This window comes from Pongo pygmaeus, chromosome 8, assembly GCF_028885625.2.
Source record: "Pongo pygmaeus isolate AG05252 chromosome 8, NHGRI_mPonPyg2-v2.0_pri, whole genome shotgun sequence".
NCBI lineage: Eukaryota > Metazoa > Chordata > Mammalia > Primates > Hominidae > Pongo > Pongo pygmaeus.
The window spans coordinates 109,345,324-109,364,213 of NC_072381.2; the positions used below are offsets into that span (position 1 = coordinate 109,345,324).

Genomic DNA, 18,890 nt, shown 5'->3' on the forward strand with positions numbered 1-18,890 from the left:
GCAAGGAGAAGCGTCCCCAAGAAGAGAAGAAAGGACAGCCTGTAGCAGCCACTGTCTGAAAGTAGCACAGAGCTAGGAAGCTGCCCCAGGCCAAACCGCCCTTTCCTTCTGCAATCTGCTGAAGGACCCCCAACATCGCATCCCCCTTCTCTCAACTCCCCAGCACCCTGGGTCTGTCTGTTCTCCATCATGCGGTGTCTGCATTGTTAGGTATCATCATATGTGCCTGGGTCCTTCCCCTCAACCCAATAATTCGTAACCTCCTTAAAGGCAGCTCATAGGTCCTAGCACATGGAGAAGATAGCCAATCAACAATGAATCATGGAGAAATGAATGAACGAATAGAGCAACATCCTCGTTGGAATGATCAGCCTTCACCAGAAGAAGCGGAGAGGAACTTTGGTCACTTTCAGTTCTTACCTTCAGAAGGACCACTAGGAATGCCAAGAGCCCCTGGAACACCTGGATCACCTGGAATCCAAAATGAGAAGTTTGCCTCACCTCCTCCAGGAAGCCTTCCCTGATTAAGCCAAACCACACTTATTAGTGTGTGTCTCAACAATCATCCTATGTCTCTTGGCCTCATTTTTGTAATAATACCACAGCTCCCTTGTACAGAGGCTATATCTCCATGTCCTTGTCCCTTCCTCCCTCTGGCCTTTCCTTCCTCCAGCCTCTTCTCTCTCCTAAGACTTTACACTGATAAGTACTTGCTGCCATCTCTTCAGGCTCTGGGCTCTGGGCACCAGGCTCACCCCTATTCCTCACCAGCTTCTCGCTGCTCCCTCACTGACCTTTGTCACCTTTGGGTCCCTGGGGGCCAGGTGGGCCTGGTGGTCCCTGAAGGTTGAGTCCGAAAGAACTGGACCCTGGAAGCCAACAACACACACAGTGCAGTCAGCCAGGGTTTGGAGAGGCTCTGGCCAGAGCCAGAATGGGGCGGGGCTCAGCCCTTACCTGAGGTTGAGAAACCTGGGAGTCCTTGCTCGCCTGAGGAACACACCAAGAGAGGGACAGTCAGTCTCACTTTTCTCACCCACTAACAGCCCCGTAGAGCCTCCCCAGGATCCATGATTGCTGGCGCTGCGTTGCCCTTTGTCGGTATCTAGAGATGCCACACACATACACACACATGCACATTTGCACTACACCCATGCACACACTCAACCATTCCTAGAGACACGCTGCTCTACTCTTGCTTATTTGCACCAGGTGCCTTTCTATCAAGCTCAAAGCTCTTGGGAGGTGAGCTTTTGCCACCGCCACCCCTACCCCAGGTTTTGTTTGATGCCAGCTCTACTGTACCTTGGTGTCCTCTGGGGCCTGGGGGACCTGAGGGAAAAAGGCAGAGAGCTATGAGACAGGTACCAACCAGGTATTGTGGTTTCAATGGGCCCATGGAGGAGGGGATAGGGGCTCCAATGCTAGAGCAGATATAGAACTTGGGGTTCCTTGTGCCTCTCCTCTCACTAGGCCAATGTTGGGTGTCTATCCTTTGTAGAGTTTCTGACTACTGTGCCTCCCCCCTACCTTTGCTCCAGGCTGCTGAGCTCCTAATGGGATAAGGCAGAAGGATGCAAAAATGCCCCAGCTCATTCAGCTTCATCCAAACCCTCCTGGCAACCAGCAGGTAAACAGAGGATGCATACTGGCTTCTGGGTTCCCTGATACACTGTTCTCACCTTGGTCTCCCTTGGGACCTGGGGGGCCGGGTGGGCCTGGGGGGCCAGAGAGGAAGGTTTCTGCAGAGGAAAGAAATAGTTTGAGTATGGACACCGATGTTTGTGAAGAAGCAGCACTTAGCACAGCACCTGACAACACAGATGCTCAATCAATACTTGTCAAATGGATGGATGGGTGGATGGATGGATGGATGAATGGGTGGGTGGATGAATGGGTGGGTGGGTGGTTGGATGGATGGATGGTTAGGTGGATGGGTAGATGGATGGATAAATGGATGGGTGGATGGATTTTCCACTAAGAACAGGTTCTGGCCTAATGTTTGCTTTAAAGTTATTTCCATAAGTTTCTATGTTGTACTGTCAGCACTTACTTCATGTGCATGTATCCTGCCTACTTTATCAGATCTGGGCTCCCCAAGGATAGGAACCAGGTCTCCCTGGTTAGGCCAGAAGCTCCCCAAGGGCAGAGCTGGCTCCCTCCCTCAGGCCAGACTACCAGGGTGGTTGGGTTGACATGGTTATTCCCTCCATGTGCAGCAAGCAGGAAGATTATATAAACACATCCCCATGGAAGTCAGGAGCAGGAAGCCTGGTGAGTGGGTTGTGACCACAAGGCTACGGCCACAGTTTGTGGCAGGACAAGGGCTGAGGTGGAGAACAGGTGCGACTTGACTCCCTGACATTACCTGAGTTGGGCAGGAACGATCCTGGTGGGCCTGGTGGGCCTGGCAAACCCTCCCCTAGGAAAGAGAACCCCCAAGACTTATTAGTGCCAAGAGGGGAGTTAGGAACCCTCTGCTCAGGAGGAGGCAGCAGGGAAGCTGTTTCCTATAAGCCAGCCCAGAGGGCCCTGGGCTCAGGGTCCCATTGCTACCCACCTCTCACCTCCCCCTCCCACCTCCCAATGGTAAGCTCGGCTCTCACCTGGTGGGCCTCGGGGTCCTGGTGGGCCTGGAATGGAAGGCCCTGCAGAAGAGAGCAAGGGAGAGGCCATGCTGAGCTCAGGGAACTGATGCCACCCCTGAGGATCTTGGCTTCCTCACTAAGTGCATTGAGCCTCCTGTCCTCCAAACTCCCCACCTTCCAAAGTTCCCCAAGATACTCACCTGGTGGCCCGCGTGGGCCGGGTGGGCCTGGGGGACCTTGTAAATTAAGAACTTCTATAGAGAGAAGAAAACAGAAATGAGCAAAAGCTGTCACGAGGCTGCTCTCTGCCACACTTCTCACCTCTCACTGGATCTGCAGTCCCAGGCACCCCAGGCTACCCTCACACCCCAGACACCAGGCCCTGTGCCATGGCACAGGAGCCTGCAGCACCTCATCTGCTAAGGGTGCCCCCTCACTCAGAGGCAGGGCAGGACCATAGTCAAGCTCCCTGACAGCTGATAAGAGCATGTGGAATGACAGGGATACATTGGATTTCGGTGTCAGAAAGTCTGAGTTCAAATCCCTGCTCCCACACGTCTAGCTGGTGACTTTGGGCAAGTTCTCAACCTCTTTCAGCCTCAGTTTCCTCCTCTGTAAACCAAGGTCAAAAAGATCTACATCACAGGGGTATTGGGAAGACTCGGTGAAACACTGAAGACCAAGCTCCTAACACAGTGATAGCTGAGTGAGCGCTGGACCGGGTGGGCTGAAGCCTCTGCTGTTCTGCACTCCAGATGTCCAGGTGGGAGGCCCAGCAGTCTCCACCTGGGCTCCTTAAAGGACCCGGGAGTCAGGCCTCTCAGCCTGGGCCTGCGGCCGAGAACCCACAGATGCTTGTCATTGCTCTCTGGGTCAGCGGTGCACTCTTGCCAGATACTCATCTTCAAGGCCAAGTCTGCCCCTGGTCCTCTTGGAATCCCAGAACTTCTCTGACAGCTGCCCCAAGCTCCAGGGAATCACCTTGCAAGACCCCGGCGAAGAGCCCTGGCCCTGTCCTCCTTTTCTAAAACACACCTTTCACATCTTCTAGAACAGAGGGGCCCATGTCCACCCTGAAAGGAAAGTCCTCCCGACTGGGCCCATCGCCTTGCGTTCTTGCAGGGTGTGACATACCTTGCTGTCCTGGGAGACCAGCTGGGCCGGCAGGGCCTGGAAACAGGGTTGAGGAAGAAAAGGCTAAATCACGCGTGTAGGGTCATAGGAAGAACTAAAGGCATAATTCCTCCCAAGGCATGGAACAGAGACCCAAAGAGGCCACCTTGCTTATTTGAGAGCAATAAGCAATTCGAGACCAGCCCTGCGGTCCAGCTGCGTGAGAACATCTCTGATAGGTACCGGGACCCCGGGACAGGCGGGACTGCCCCCTCTGCTGCTGTCCTGTAATGGTTAGGGATTTCTCCATGCCTCTATGTACTCCTTCTCACTGGAGCTTGTCAGGAGGGAAGGCTGGTACATTCTGGCCTTGGTTGTGATAAGTTGTGTACTTCATTTGTACATACAAATTTAAAATAATTAAAAATACATATAACAAAATAACAGGCACTTTGGAAAGGTAGGAAACAAATTGTCCATAACTCTTCAATTTGTGGGCATTTTATTTTCTTCCAGAATTTTTTCTTTTTTGCATCTTGTATTAATACAGTTGAAACCACAGAGCAGGCATTAGTGAGTGTCCTGCTCTTTCAATAAACGTTTTATCTCCTAACAACTTTGTTTAGAAGTTTTCATATTTTTGTCACCATCCCATGTGGAGATATTTTCTTCAAATAGATACCTAGCATTTTTGTTGCCCTGGATGCAGAATATCAAATTGTTTTCCAGGAGGAAACAAAGGGCTCAAGGACTGAGTCTTCTGATTGGCCACAGGCTCTGGAGGTAGACTGATCTGGGCCAAATCCTTTGTCCTGCTGCTTATTGGCCGTGGGACCTTGGGCAAGTCATTTACCCACTCCAAGCCTCAGCTTCCCCTTCTGTAAATGCTGAGAGCACATTCGCCTCCTATGCTGTGAAGTAGGATAACTGATCTACCTCATTGTCTGAGAATGCAAGAGTTTGCTTTTCTCAGGCCAAACTCCTTATTCTCTTTACCAGGTTCAGTTCCTGCCCTGGGTTTCAGGATCTGAAGAAATATGGCTAGAGTCACTACCGCCAAGACCTACTGCTGATTTGGGGCAAAGCAAGAAAATAGACTGACCTGGGGCACCTGGAGGTCCTGGGGGTCCCATGGCTCCAGGAGGTCCTGGGGGGCCTGGGACAGTGAGCATTGATGACCCCTCTGAAAACAGAAGGCACATGGAACATTGAGCCCTACTCTTCTCACTCAGAGGCGCTGGCACCCAAGCCAGGTTGTGGTGGGCAGCCTGACATTTCTTCTTCTCATCACTGCTTAATTTCCCTCCTCCCCCACTACTGATCCAAAAAACTCCCTGCCACATCCTGCCCAGAACACTGCAGAGTCAAGGTAGGTGCCCAGCATAAGAAAGACACAGAAAGGAGGGTCCCTCTAGGACCTGCCTACCCGAAGTCACGATCTTGCCTGGAGCTCCTGGTTCACCTAGGAAGAGAGGAAAAGGCTGAGAGTGGTTGTTCTGAGGATCAATTCGTGGCTCAATATGCCATTTTCAAGGCTTCTGATTGCATTTGGGACCCACTTCTGGGCCTCTCACCATCAGGCTAAAGGCATTTTAATGAACTGAAGGCAAGCAGGATGCATTAAGCCCCAATCTTTCAGCCAGAGCCCCTGGAGGCCAGAGCATCCGTCTTCATTCAGAGAAGTGGCTTCACTTGAGGACGTGGAAAGCTTGCCTTTCAGTGAGCCCAGAATGAGGCTGACTGGAGAGTCCTTCATGCTCCCACATTCCACCACCTCTGCCTGGGAATCGCCTTAGGTGGGAAAATTACTCAAAGGTCAAAGGACAGAGGCGATGAGCCCACCAGGTGGAGCGGGATTCCCAGAGTGCTCTGTGGGACAGTTGTAGGGGCTGTGCAGGATTAAAGGGGGGCTCTGCAGTGGGTAAGTCTGAGAAGGTCTGAGTTATATAAAGGTTAACAAGATCTCTTTTCTGCCTTGTGTCTCAGAGCATTGAAAATACAAGTGTGCGTGGAGGACTTTTGAGAAGAGGACATTCCCAAACGTATCAACAGTGCTGAGAACTGACAATCCACGGACTCACTTGGGGAAACCATTCTTTAGGGGCCCTTTTCTTCATTTCTCAAGTTCTGTGAGCAATTCAGTCATTCACACAATGAAAGGAGACTATTGCTCTCTCCCTAAAGAAAAGCAGATGGATGGTCTCTGCTCACCATCCTTCAGCCAGGGCTCATGAACAAGACAGGAGAAGCACTTGAGTTTGTTTTGCTGGGATGCAATCCAACGTTAGGTAAAATGGCCCCTCTTGTGCATGTTGTCCAGGCAGGGTCTGAACTCCCCCTTGGACAGGAAGTCACAGGCCCTCAAAAAGGGAGCGTTTCTGTTATTCTTGGGAATTCCAAAACCTATGAGACTCTTACAAAAGGTACCATCCATTCGTGAACAGATCCACGGACCTAGTGTGGTCTGCCTGGGACCTATAAACTCAGTTATCATTATTTTGGAATTACATTTCGTTAGCCCTAAAGAACTCCTTGGCCCAATCAGTCATTGGAAATGATTTCTGGAAAGTGGTTATTTTAGGGTCCCACCAAGAATGACAGTGACTGCTCATGACAGAGCACAGCTCCATAGAATGTCAAAGTTCAGGAGCGTGTTGGGGTCAAAGGAACAGAAGGAGAAAGACCGTCCCTGAGCACTGTGGGTCCCTGAACTTGCTCAGGGTTGGAGTCTGATAGGCAGAACTGGACAAGAGGTTCACTGTGTGCATGGGCATCACCACGTTGCCCCAGTCAGACCCCCGAGGATGAGCTCCCCTCTGAGTACCCGACTTGACCTCTCAGTAGCATCTTAACACTCCTCTCTGCCTGTACTAAAGCCTCCACTCAGGAAGGGTCTGATGTAGCCATTCACACCAACGCTGATGTGAATGATAAGGGCAAAGGTAGCTCCTGCCCCAGGGGAAAAGACTTGTTAGGAGGGACCAAGCCTACATACCAGGGGGATGAAGCACTAATGGCCGCATTTAGAGGCAAAACAGGACATGGAAAGGCTTTGGGGAGGGCAGTGCCCTTCTAGAACCTCCTGCAACAATGGCCTGGAGACATCCAAGTATGAAAGCAAGGCTCAGGTTTGTGGGGTGGGGAGGTGTTTGGGGAGGGGTGGGGCTTGAGGACTTGGCTTGGTTCACAAATCCCTGGGCTCCCAGCCTCATAGCCCTCTGCTGGAACCACTAGATGCCACTGTTGATCCAGGCTCTGGCCAGAGAAAGGCCTCCTCCTGTCCATCCCTTCCTTCCACAAAAATGGCCAGTGAAAAGAAAGAAATCTCATTTGGAAATTCACTTACCTTTTATTCCTGGTCGGCCAGGGGTACCGGGAAGTCCTGATGTGATTAGAACAAGTAAGTCAGGATGATGAAGGCCCAGCAATTCCAGACACCCTCGGGTAGTAACTAGTGCTCTGTCACTCAGCACAGCCACACTGATGATTGAAACCCTGGGACGCACCAGCTTTGTCTTCTGCCTTAGTCTAGACAACCCCGGGAGCCTCTTGCTCTGAGCCCTTGTCCCTCTTTGGGAAATGGGGCAACAGCTTGGCTTGGAGCAGGCAGAGGCCCATGGGCTCAGCTTTGGAGGGGTTCCATCCCTTGGGGTTATGAGCCATCTGGAGCCTGCAGGGCAGCCTCTGTCTCCCCTCTCCCCTGCAGGGGAGGGGCTGGGCTTCCTGTGTCCAATGCAGCATCACCCTCTTGCCTTTAACTACTGAACTCCTCTGTGAGAGCATCGGAAGCATGTCCCTATGCATTCAACTGCTGGGGAGCTGCTGCCTGATTTCATTTTCAATCTTTGCCTTATTTCTTTCAGGAAATTAGGGGATGAGTGTAGTGATACGGGGGCACAATGGTCCAACTACAGGACAGGATCTAACACTGAGGCTGTCCCAGAGAAACTGGGCTTTCCTGAACAAGGGTGAGCGCCCACGCCCTGTCATGCCAGTGGGGGAACTTGGGCCTCTGGACTAACAGCTCTCCTGGCTAGCGGGAGCTCTGCTATGAGCTTGGGGTTCCTCTCAGACTCCTGCACCCGAGGGGAACAGGGCACAGGCAGACAGAATTGGCACACAATCTAATCTCATTTCTACTAGAATGGTGTTCTAGATTGTTCTGTGCCTATTTTTCCTTCCTAAGGTGCTTCTCAAGACTCATAGTGAAAGGGAGTGTGTGCCAGGGAGTTGGCGGAGGAGAGGAAACTCTGGTGACTGCAGGAAAAGCCCTGGCCCAAGCAGTTACCCCAGGAGGAGGAGGGAGACAGCAGGTGGGAGTGATCCAGCGACTCACCCTGAGGTCCCTGGGGTCCTGTGAGACCTACAGAAAATCAGACAGACACAAGAGGGAAGAGTTGAAGGGTTGAGGCCATCCCTGGTAGCCACATCCACACCTGCAGAAACCAGTGGACACTGCAGTGGAGGGGTCAGTGGGTACAGAAGGACACGTCTCATGCCGGGGCAGCCAGCATCCATGGACCTCTCAGCTCTGGATGGAGAGCAGTTCTTTGGGCTTTGCAGTGAAGCGACCCACCACTTTCTCAGGCAATGGTGCTGAGCCTATTTGGGTTCACAGACCCTTTTGGAATCTGAGGAGAGCCACAAACCCAGAATGCTCAACACTCACGGATCCCAGTGCTGCCCCAGGTTCCCCCTCTATGGCTCCTGTCTGGGCACCTGCCAAAGGAGGCTGAGGAGGCCCCTGCTCTCAGAGGCCCCCGATGAATGCCCACCCGCCTTGACTACACAGCTTTCTTGGCTGGTTTTCATTTGTTCTTCCTGCAGCCCTGAGAAGTTTGCTCTTTGCTCTTGGTGGAGACTCTAACAATGGCTTCCTCCTCGGCCTGGTGGGTGTTGGTGAGGGCCCAGTACAGTCCCAGGAGAGGAGGACAAGAGGGGAAGGGCTCAGAGGAGCAAGATAGTGAGGTGACCTTCAAGTCTGCAGTTTTAAGAGTGTCCTTGCCCCTTTCTAGAAATTCTTGTATTCAACTGTTAATCCCACTATTCTGAATTGCCAGACTTAGTTACCCAGAGGTGCCAGGGCCTACAGCCACTGCACACAAAACAACCCAACACTATGGCAGTTCCCTGCTGAGCTGCTGGAGGAAAACGGGATAAGTCACACATGGGTGCATTTGTGCACGCCTGCATGCACATATACACCCCTTCCCCCACAACCTGCACACCTGCGCATGCACACGCACACACATGCCTACATCTGCACACACAAAGCACACACACACTAAGCAGGGCCATGGCTCCCTCTTCCTGCTCTGTTACCTGGCTTTCCTGGGTCTCCAGAAGGTCCTGGTGGGCCACGGATTCCAGGCATCCCCATAAGACCTTGTTCACCTAGAGAGAGAAGTGTTTACATTTAGGAAAGCTAAACTGGTCATCACATCTGAGCTGAGAGTTTCTGAGGGTTTTCCTAATTGACTTGCTGGCAGGTGGAAAGGAGAAGGGGAACAGAACTGGACACTGCACACTTCCACATGCTGTATGCTCCTCTGCACTATGGTTAAGGGGACTGAGGGCTGCATGCTGGAACACGGGATATGACGGGAGTGAGGCTGGGGGCAGCAGATCAGTGACCAACCTCTTGGGCCTTGGTGTCCGTCTGGGCCAGCAGGACCTGGTAAAGTAGAAGCAAGGTCTCTCAGTTGCTCCTGGAGTGATTTCTGTGATTCCTCCCTCTATTGTCCCAGCGGCCTTGAAGCACATTGTGTCCCAGGAGCCCACGCAGCCATCAGCCATGGGACAGCCCTGTCTGTCACACTCTCTGGATACAGTACTCCCACTGCCCCTTCTCCTAAACCAGCAATTGTCTCTTTTCCTGTTGAGAATTGTTCAGTGCCTTCCCATTGCATCTCAGGAGCCTCAATGCTCAATGCTTGTCGCGTTTACTTGACAGCCTAGAAGTCAAGGTCCTCTATGTTCTTGTCTCCTCTGCTCTAGGCATTACTGTAAGCTCTCTCCAAAATGGTGGCCTTCTGGGACCATATCTTGCTCTTTCCCATTTCTTTGTTTTTCCCTGCTCATGCCGTCATCCCTGCATGGAATTTTCCAGAGTGGTCATGATTAAAATCTTTCTAACTTTTTGGGACCAGTTGAAATGTCCCCTCCTCCATCCTTCCTATTGGAAGAAATCTCTCCTTTGACTGTATCCTGATACACAGCACTCTGTACCTTGCGTGACACTTGTCACCTCATGCAAGTCTTATCTCCCCTTGAGGGAGGTAAAGCATCTCACTTGCCTAGCACAGTGTCAGCACTCACAGCTGGGGAAGTGAACGAGAGTGCAGATGCTGCATCTCCACAGGTAAGGCTTAAACCCTTCTTGGGTTTGATCCTCAACATGGGCTTTTTTTTTTTTTTTGAGAGATGGATTCTTGCTCTGTCACCCAGACTGTAGTGCAGTGGTATAATCATAGCTCACTTTAGCCTACAATCCTGAGTTTAAGCCATCATCCTGAGTCCCTGAGATTACAGGCGTGAATCACTGTACCCAGCTACCTCTGAGATTCTTGGTCAGTTTCTGCAGCCAGGCTGACAGGCACCTCAGGTGAACAAAAGGGTAAAAACCTGGATTTGGCCATGAGACTAGCCCTGGGATTCCTGGAACACTTGAGGTTCCTAAGGACTTCAACACTGTCTTCCCCAGGGTAGTGGGGAGCTCACAGGCAGCTCTTAGGTGAATGGACCATGGCCTGCAAGGCCTCTCCCAAAGTGGAAAGAAACCCACAGAGGTACCTGCAGCTCTCTGATCCCCAGAAAGGATGCCCAGACACAGAAATGACTGGTCAAGGGAGACTCTACCAGGAGTGGGCAGATTAGAGAGTAGGAGAGGCAGCTCTAGAAGACAGATCTCTCTAGGGTCGTGGTGACCCCTCAAATGGGGAACTCACTGAATCCATTCCTTTGGAACACTTACCCATTGCTCCTTTAGCCCCAGGCTCACCAACAGCACCAGGCAAACCTCTCATGCCAGGCTCGCCTGCAAAGGACAAAGAACTAGCTTGTTGGACACTTGCAAGCTGTGTAGGCTTCAACAATGGTGGTCTGCTCCCTCCTCCAAGAGGTCAAGGAGTCAGCTTCTGCTTTGATTCCATGGTCAGGGCCACTTGGAACCCCTGGGCAGTGGCATGGGCTCACCCAGAAACCACAGCTAATCAGAACCATGGGCATGTGCATGAGTCTTATTTCCTTGGAAACTGAAAACCACCCCTTGAGTCACAGCTTTATTACTATCAATTTCCTTTATAATCATGCCAGTTGGCAGGAGGTCAGTAGTTGAGAGGATACCAGGGGTGCAAACTTTCTGCTGCTTTGGGAAGAGCTTAATTTTCTCAACTGTATTCCCCAAAAGAATCAGAGACAATCCTACACTTTCTTTTTTGCTCCAAACATTTACTGTTTGGACTATACATCTAGATACCTCCTTATCCTCCACTCCAGGCTTTATTTTCTCGTCTTGTGTTTTTTTCTAGATCACAAGTTCCCTGAAGGGTTTTAAACAGATTCAGTCTCTTACTTCTGGATTTTTTCCAGCCTAGTGACTGATAGATTTACAAAAGTTGTGGATAGATTAAAGTAGATTCCCAAGACAGACTGACCTGTGAGGCCTCGAGGTCCTTTCTCACCCTGGTCACCTAAAACAAACAAGGGGGAGGCAGAAAAAGCCACAGTTGTGAGCAAGGAAAACACTCTCATCCAGTAACAGGGTCCCTGGCTGCAGGGTAGTTCTCACTGTATCTGTGAACTCCTGTCAGCGGATGTTGGTGAGAACACATCATTAATGCAGCCAAAGGAGCACATATGATCTTTGGCAGAGTCAGTTCCCCACTACAAACTGACTCCCCAGCCCCTGCTGTTGCACAAATTGGTGCCATGGTCAGATGCCTTGGAATTCTGTGTCTTCACCACCCCGAGAACCACTCGCCACCCCAGAATTCAATGTGATGTTAGTGCTTTGTTTCCCTTCTTTGTGCCTCAGTTTCCCTATCTGAGAGGTTAGATTAGAATGAGATCTTGGTCCAGGTCCTGTGCACCCTCAGACCCTACAGTGAGGGTCCCATCTGGGCTCCCAGGAGTGAGGCAGGCCCTGGTAATGATGGAGCAGCAGTGAGTGACATACCTTTGGGTCCTGGTGGTCCCATTGGTCCTTTGTCACCTAAAAAGGAAATGGACACCTTGGTGTAAAGTGCCCTACAGGGGACAACCAGGAAGGGGCAATGTCTGTCTCTGAAGACAGGCTCCCTCAATCCTGACTTCTCCTTCCCCTCTTGCACTTGTCAGCCTGCATAGGCTGTGGGTCGTGTCCATCAGACCCTCACTGTCCCCCCATGCCTCCCTCCAGCTTACCTTTGACACCAGGAAGTCCCACTTCACCTCGGAGCCCTTGGAGACCTACAGGACCTGCCCGGCAGAAGAAACCATGCACGCAGATGAGTATCCCTAGCTTTGGAATGATGAGACATGTATGCACACACATGCACACATACAAGCACACATATGCACACACCCTATAGTAAAAGTCAAAGGATGCTTTCCATGGACTCCTTCCCAAGACCTTTTTAAGTCATTTTGGCCCAGGTTCCTTGCCCCTGCTGATGAACAGGCATTAGAACACATTGTAGAGCCTTGGCAGAGGCACTGGCCACAGCTCAAGATTCTCAAGACAGCAGGACAAGCTCTGTGGCCATAGGGGACAAGACAGAGGCAGGTGCTTGCTCAGATGGAGGCAGGATGGGGACTTCCATTGCTGAAACTGCTGGAGGGTCTCAAGTCCTAAGCCAGGTCAGAAGGGATCTGGACAGGACATATCAGGGAGCCCAACCTCTGCCACAGGAGACACACATGCAGACTTGAATTCTATATCTATAGGAGGCTTGCTTTATAATTGCTTCTTTGGCTTTAAAAATATTTGGTTTTCCTTTTAACATTGCCACCGCTGCCCCAGAAACAGAACCTATTTACAAGAAGCAGTACACTGACCTGGAGGGCCCTGTGGGCCAGGAGAGCCGCTGGAACCTGAGAAGGAGGATGAGACAGCAATCAGCAGAGGGGCAGGTACAGGTGGGGACATCTGGCCCCGGTGCAGGGCAGGTGGGGGTTGGGGACGCTGTCTTCCAGGTGAGGGCTGTGTGAGTGTATTGCAGGCCAGGAGTGACCCCAGTGCATGCCCTCCTTAGGGAGGGGGCTGCAGCTGAGTGGGATCAAACTACCCTTTGCTCTTTCCTGGTCAGAGTAGAACATTTGGGCTGGGGCAGTAGAACATTTGTGTTTTGAGAAGGGGCCCATTCTCCCTGGGTTGCCCAGACATGTTACTTTTGGTGTGTGCATCTGGGCCGCAGTCAGTCAAGGAAATGGTCTAACTTCTGATTTCCTGAATGATCCATCCACCCGCTTAGGGATCACATAATGGGGCCATTGAAGAGAGATGGAAACATGGCCCCAAGCCCATTATGGGGCTAAACTTACAGCCCTAGTCTTCACTCCTCAGGGACTGCTTTTCTGGGGGATGCTCTTTGGACCCACCCACCACCCCTGCACAGGCCTGGGGCAGGGGGTTAGGGCTGTCTGGGGTCCCAGGGCCTCTTCTCTGTGATCCATCCTGAATGTGGCTTCTCCTCTGGAAAACTTTGATTCCTTCCTGCACACTGGACTTACCTTTGGGACCCACAGAACCTGGAACACCAGGTGGGCCATGAGGACCTGGTTCACCAGCAGCCCCTGAAGAGAAACGGAGGGATGAGCACTTTGGGAGAGGCCCCAGTGTGGCTGCCCCCTATCCTGGCACTGTCATTTGGAGGGGATGCTTCCCACCGTGCTAGTGGTCTTGGATCCATTTGGTGCCCCAGTGAGGCCACTTATCAGCAAAACTCCTTAGTTTATACCACCAGAGACTTTATAGTCTATGGAGTTTGGCACCTAGTAGGCACTCAATAAATTTTATTGTCTGGTTGAGCAATATTTTAAAGAGAAAGTAAAATGGAAAATAAAGCTTCCTGCTCACAGTCTGTTAGCATTAAGAAGATTTCTGGTATCTGTCTTGGTTTCCCCTGACAAAAGCAGTCTCATAGTTAAGGATGGAATTGCAACACCTTCCCCAGCCTCTCCAGCACTGAACCTACGTCTGGGGCCTTCCCCACCTCCCTCTTGGCCTCCTTCCAGCCAGGAAAGGCTCAAAGGTCTGTGCCCCACTCCACCTTACAATTGACTCTGCCCTGCCCTGCCCACTGAGCCCCACCTCGGCCTGACTCCTCACCCTCCTTACCACCCAACTCCGGGAAGGCCACTGCTCCTGCGACCACTTTCCCGGTGGATTCCAGGGATGTCAGATGGGTTCTCAGCCCTAGGCCTGGCCCTGCAGCCCAGCCTATGCCCAGCGTCTCTGCAGGGCCTAGCACAGACCCTGACTCAGGGTGGGTGCTCAGTAAATGAAGGAAGGAGGGAGAGAGGGAGACAGAGTGAAGGAGGGACGGGTGTTGACAGAGAGAAGGAAGCACAGGCATAGCTAACTCTGCCGGTGAAGGAATTGCCTCTTACCTCTTTCCCCTTTCTCTCCAGATCCAGGAGGCCCTGGCTCACCACGAGGTCCCATGGGGCCTTCTCGCCCTCTCTGGCCCATGGGGCCTTCCATGCCAGGATCTCCTAAAGACAGGGATGGCCAGCCTCCAAGTTAGGATCCTGTGCCCCAGCTAAGGGCTCCACAGGCAGCCTCCCATGGCAGACGCTTGCCTGGAGCCCTTCCCTGGCCTCCCTGCTTCTCTCCTGGACCCCATAGCCTTGGCTCAACCTGGAAGCCAGAGTGACCCTTTGAAAATGTGAGTAGATCATGTTCTACCTCTGCCCCAAACCAGCACATGGCTTCTCAACTCACCCAGAGTCAAAGCCGAAGTCCTTACCCTGGCCTCTGAGGCCCCACACAGCCTGCCTCCTCTCGGCCCATCCCTTTGGACTTTCCAGCTCAGAGGTCTTCTCCTCCCTGATGCTCCTTAAAAATCGCCTGGGGCCTGGGCCTTGGCCTTGGCTGCTCCCTCTGCCTGGAATGTTTTCCCTAGATCTCTCCTGTTTGGCTCCTTCTTGCCCTTCAAATCTTTGCTCAAATGGCGGCCCCTCAGGGAGGCCTTCCCTGGCTTCCCTGTATAAAATTACTCTCCCCAGCTCTCATTCCCAAAATCCCTCCAGGCTCTCCTTTCCCATGTCATGCATCACCCGTAACCTGCTATAGACTTCACTATTTCTCACAGTTACTGTCTTTCTCCCCAACCCAAATCTCAGCTCCACAACAGCAGGGTTTCTCTGTTTGGTTCACTGATGTCTCTCCAGAGCCTAAAACAAGGCCTCACATACAGCAGGCACTTAATGAATGTTTATTAAATGAATGAAATAATGAGGAATAAATGAATAAAGAAAAATGTGTTTCTTACCCATGCTGCCTTTTTGACCCTTTGGTCCTTCTGGACCTGGGTGGCCCAAGGGCCCAGGGATACCTGTGGACACACAAAGATATCTCAGCCCCTGTTTTCCTCCCAGAAGTCATCAGCTAGGATTGAGCAGCTGCAACACCGGCAGGCCTGGAAGTCATCAGACAGTACATACCTGGAGTCCCAGGGAACCCTCGATCTCCTGCAGGAACAAAGGCAAAAGAGAGAGTGGTCAGCCAGAAGACTGTGCCCAATTCCCAAAGAAGTCACTAGTGGGATTTGGGTAGGGTTGCCAAACTTAGGAAATAAAAATGCAGATGTCCAGTTACATTTGAATTGCAGATAAACAACACATAGTTTTAGTTATAAGTATGTCCCATGAAATATTTGGGACAAGTTATAGTGAAAAATTATTTGTTGTTTATCTGCAAAGTTAACTGGGAGTCCTGTGTTTTATCTGACAACTGCAGGTTCAGGTACTCTGGCAGTATCAGTCCCCACTGCTAACATGGTCAGGAGGGGTGTGCAGGCTGGAGCCTTGGGGAAGGAAGCCTGGGACAATGACCCAGGTATATGCGAGGGTGTGGGTGGCAAGGATCTGAAGGGAAAGAAGAGACTCGAGGGCCCCAAAGTGGAGGAGCTGACTTCCTGCCCTGGGGTTGCCTAGGAAGTGAGGGGGGAGCTGGAGAGAGGTGGGATCCTGTCATCTTGAACGTGGTGCTCAGTATTCTTCTGGCTGCAGAATCACTGAGGATGACTAAGATAAAGAGTCCTGCCCACATCCATAACCCCTGAGTCAGAGGCTTGGGAAATGGGGCCCAAACTCTTTTGGAGATTCCTGTGCACAGGGAAGCTCACCAACCCCGGTCAGCTGGACAAAGGAGAGCTGCTCTGTGTCCAGCCAAAGGTCCCTGGGATTGGAAACCTCTCCTCCTCACACACCTGTCCCATCTGTTGTCAAATTACTTCTTGGAGTGCAAGGTGGGTTTTCTGACACTTGCTGATTGTTTGAAACAATTAACACTTGCTAATATTTAAGGTAAAAATGCCCATGTTATAATTACCTTTAGGGCCTGGACTTCCCATGTCACCTGAAACCAGAAAGATATGAAAACTGTGAGATGGGGCAAGAACCCAAAGGCCGTACTTTGCCTTGTATTTTAAAACCATTTGACAAGATGTAACCTGTATTTCAAGGTGAGGCGACATGAGGCAATTCCCTCCCAGTCCCAGAGTCTATGTCATTTGGGCTCATTGCTGGGCTTCTCTTAGATGCTGCCTTATCTAAGATATTCTGACTAAAACCAAATCTCAACCCTCCCAACAGATACCATAAGATCATTCAGTTCTTCATCCTTCCATTTAGAACAAAGAAAAAGTTTTCTAATCCACCCAGAAAACTCACTTCCAACTGCAGGAAATGAATCAGAGACAAGGTTCAATCCATGGCAATACCTTTAGGGCCAGGGCTTCCTCGGAGATTTCCTGCAAGAAAAAGCAAATCCTGAGTCAGCTTCACATCTCCTGTCACACACACACGCACAATAAGGGGATCATGGTATGGGAAGAAGAAACTGAGGCAAAGACTAGAGATCAGATTCTAAATTTGGCTAGTCCAGTGATCTTGGGCAATTCTTCTTTCCAGAACTCAGTTTTTCCAGGAGTAAAGTGGGACCACAGTCTTGGTCCCACCTACCTCTCAGGGCTATTGAGAGGAGAGAGGCTGAGAGTGGGCTAGATGATGGTGCCCACAGCCCATGCACACATACCACATAGATGCAAAGAAGAAAGGGACTCAGGGGAGCTGGCCCTGTGCCCAGCGATGCTCTCACCATTTTCCTGTTCCATCATTAGCTTCTTCCTCACGAACATCCAGAGCTCCTCCTGGCTGTCGCTGTGCAGCCCAATTTTGTCCAGGTCTGCTCCCGCCGCGGGTGCCATGCCCTGGAGGCGGTTCTTTTCGATTCTATCCATGCTGTCTCCATAGGGCAGCATGCTCCTCCTGATCCTCTCCAGCTCATCCACACGAGCCTTCAGCTTCCTCACCTCCTCCGCTGCAACAGACACACGCTACATCACTGAGGGCCCGGTCCTTCGCCTTCATACACTTGCTCCTTGTGGGGAGCCTGACACAAGGGACTGGGGCCTGTGGTGGCTTCTTCACGCTAGAATACTCAGGCAGAGATAATCTGCCGTGGCCACCAGCAGGATTAGCTGCTCAGCACCACAGCAGAGCCTTAAAGAAACCTGACCTGGGAGTCAGTCTTCTTATCTGAGCTGGGTGACAAAGCTTGTCCTCACTCTCCCTGTGAGGTGGTATGAGAGCTGACAGAAATAGATATGGCTGGCCGGGCGCAGCGGCTCACGCCTGTAATCCCAGCACTTTGGGAGGCCAAGGGGGGCAGATCATGAGGTCAGGAAATTGAGACCATCCTGGCTAACACAGTGAAACCCCATCTCTACTAAAAATACAAAAAATTAGCCAGGTGTGGTGACATGCACCTGTAGTCCCAGCTACTCAGGAGGCTGAGGCAGGAGAATCGCTTGAACTCAGGAGGCAGACGTTGCAGTGAGCCAAGATTGCACCACTGCACTCCAGCCTGGACGACAGAGCCAGATGCCGTCTCAAAAAAAAAAGAAAAGAAAGAAAGAAAAAGAAAAGAAAGAAAAGAAACAGATATGGTTGCTGGGAAACAGCAAAAGTCAAAAAGGCTAAGAAAGTTGTGACCTTGTTACTAAGGGCAGCCAGGTGCTTAGACCAGGGCCTACAGGTGCAGCAAGGGTGGGGCTGGGCATCAGGTGCTGCATCCAAATTCAGCTCCACCACTAAGTGGCAGCATGTCTCTGGCCAGGTACCTCCTGGGGCCTCAGTTTCCTCATCTGTGGTAACAAGGGTCTGTACCAATGCATTCAGGTCCCCTCGCGCCCTAACACGTGGGCCCACTCACAGATTCCTGCCTTTCTGACAGGCAGTGGGGCCGGCCTGCCTCCTACCACACAGGCTGCCCTGATGCCTTTGCCACATACCCAGAGCAATGAGGCCGAAGAGCAGCCCCAGGAGTAGCAGCCAGGTGAGCAGCAGGCCCAGCAGCCACTTCCACCAGCTGCAGCAGGAGCCGCAGGGGCACCAGGCTGGCACTGCTCCCCAAGGGCCGCCTCCAGCGCCACCAACACCGCCACCTCCTCCACTGCCACCACCACCACCACCGCTGCCGTAGCTGTGGATGTCTGTGAAAGAGACAGGGAAAATTAAGCAAATGCAGGCAGCTCCTGCCTTTTCCCTCCAGTTTCTCTGACTTTTGGTGACTTTCTGGCCTGAGTGACTGTGACTGGGGGCTTTCAAGTTCCTGTGCTGTTCCACGCAGGACAGGGCTGGCTCCTGGACTGAGCACAAGGCCTGACTGGTGCTGACCAGAAGTCTGGCAATCCTGGCTCCAGCTTTGTGACCCTGAGAAGGTCACTTCACCTTTGTTTCCGTTTTTATAACATGGGGTTAAAAGATTGCCTACTTCTTGGGAAGGTTGTTGAATGAAATGGGACAAGGCATGTAAAACAGCAGAGGAGTTAGCAGCACAGCACGAGGCTTAAACATCTTTATTTTGAATATAGCATTGATCTGCATCTGACTGGGCCCAAACCTAAAGCGTTCCCATCTCCATGCCTCAGTTCACACAGTGCTTTCTTTAATCCTCACAGCGCCTGGAATTATACTCAGCTC

At 51.7% G+C, this 18,890-nt stretch overlaps 1 protein-coding gene across 2 annotated transcripts in view; it reads right to left on the reverse strand.

Moving 5' to 3' along the window:
* COL17A1 (collagen type XVII alpha 1 chain) overlaps positions 1-18,890 on the reverse strand; it is a 57,040-nt gene that overhangs the window by 9,500 nt on the left and 28,650 nt on the right. For both annotated transcript variants that reach the window (XM_054435937.2, XM_054435936.2), the window contains exons 17-44: positions 18,200-18,400; positions 17,005-17,226; positions 16,628-16,657; positions 16,237-16,263; positions 15,348-15,374; positions 15,176-15,238; positions 14,292-14,396; positions 13,413-13,475; positions 12,738-12,773; positions 12,105-12,158; positions 11,878-11,913; positions 11,357-11,392; positions 10,675-10,737; positions 9,340-9,375; positions 9,024-9,095; positions 8,038-8,064; positions 7,048-7,083; positions 5,128-5,163; positions 4,804-4,884; positions 3,723-3,758; positions 2,789-2,842; positions 2,607-2,648; positions 2,369-2,422; positions 1,683-1,742; positions 1,306-1,332; positions 958-990; positions 795-869; positions 421-471 (exon numbers count right to left, since the gene is read on the reverse strand). In XM_054435937.2, coding sequence (XP_054291912.1) covers positions 421-471; positions 795-869; positions 958-990; positions 1,306-1,332; positions 1,683-1,742; positions 2,369-2,422; positions 2,607-2,648; positions 2,789-2,842; positions 3,723-3,758; positions 4,804-4,884; positions 5,128-5,163; positions 7,048-7,083; positions 8,038-8,064; positions 9,024-9,095; positions 9,340-9,375; positions 10,675-10,737; positions 11,357-11,392; positions 11,878-11,913; positions 12,105-12,158; positions 12,738-12,773; positions 13,413-13,475; positions 14,292-14,396; positions 15,176-15,238; positions 15,348-15,374; positions 16,237-16,263; positions 16,628-16,657; positions 17,005-17,226; positions 18,200-18,400 — 1,683 coding nt within the window. The remainder of the gene's footprint in view (positions 1-420; positions 472-794; positions 870-957; positions 991-1,305; positions 1,333-1,682; positions 1,743-2,368; positions 2,423-2,606; positions 2,649-2,788; positions 2,843-3,722; positions 3,759-4,803; positions 4,885-5,127; positions 5,164-7,047; positions 7,084-8,037; positions 8,065-9,023; positions 9,096-9,339; positions 9,376-10,674; positions 10,738-11,356; positions 11,393-11,877; positions 11,914-12,104; positions 12,159-12,737; positions 12,774-13,412; positions 13,476-14,291; positions 14,397-15,175; positions 15,239-15,347; positions 15,375-16,236; positions 16,264-16,627; positions 16,658-17,004; positions 17,227-18,199; positions 18,401-18,890) is intronic.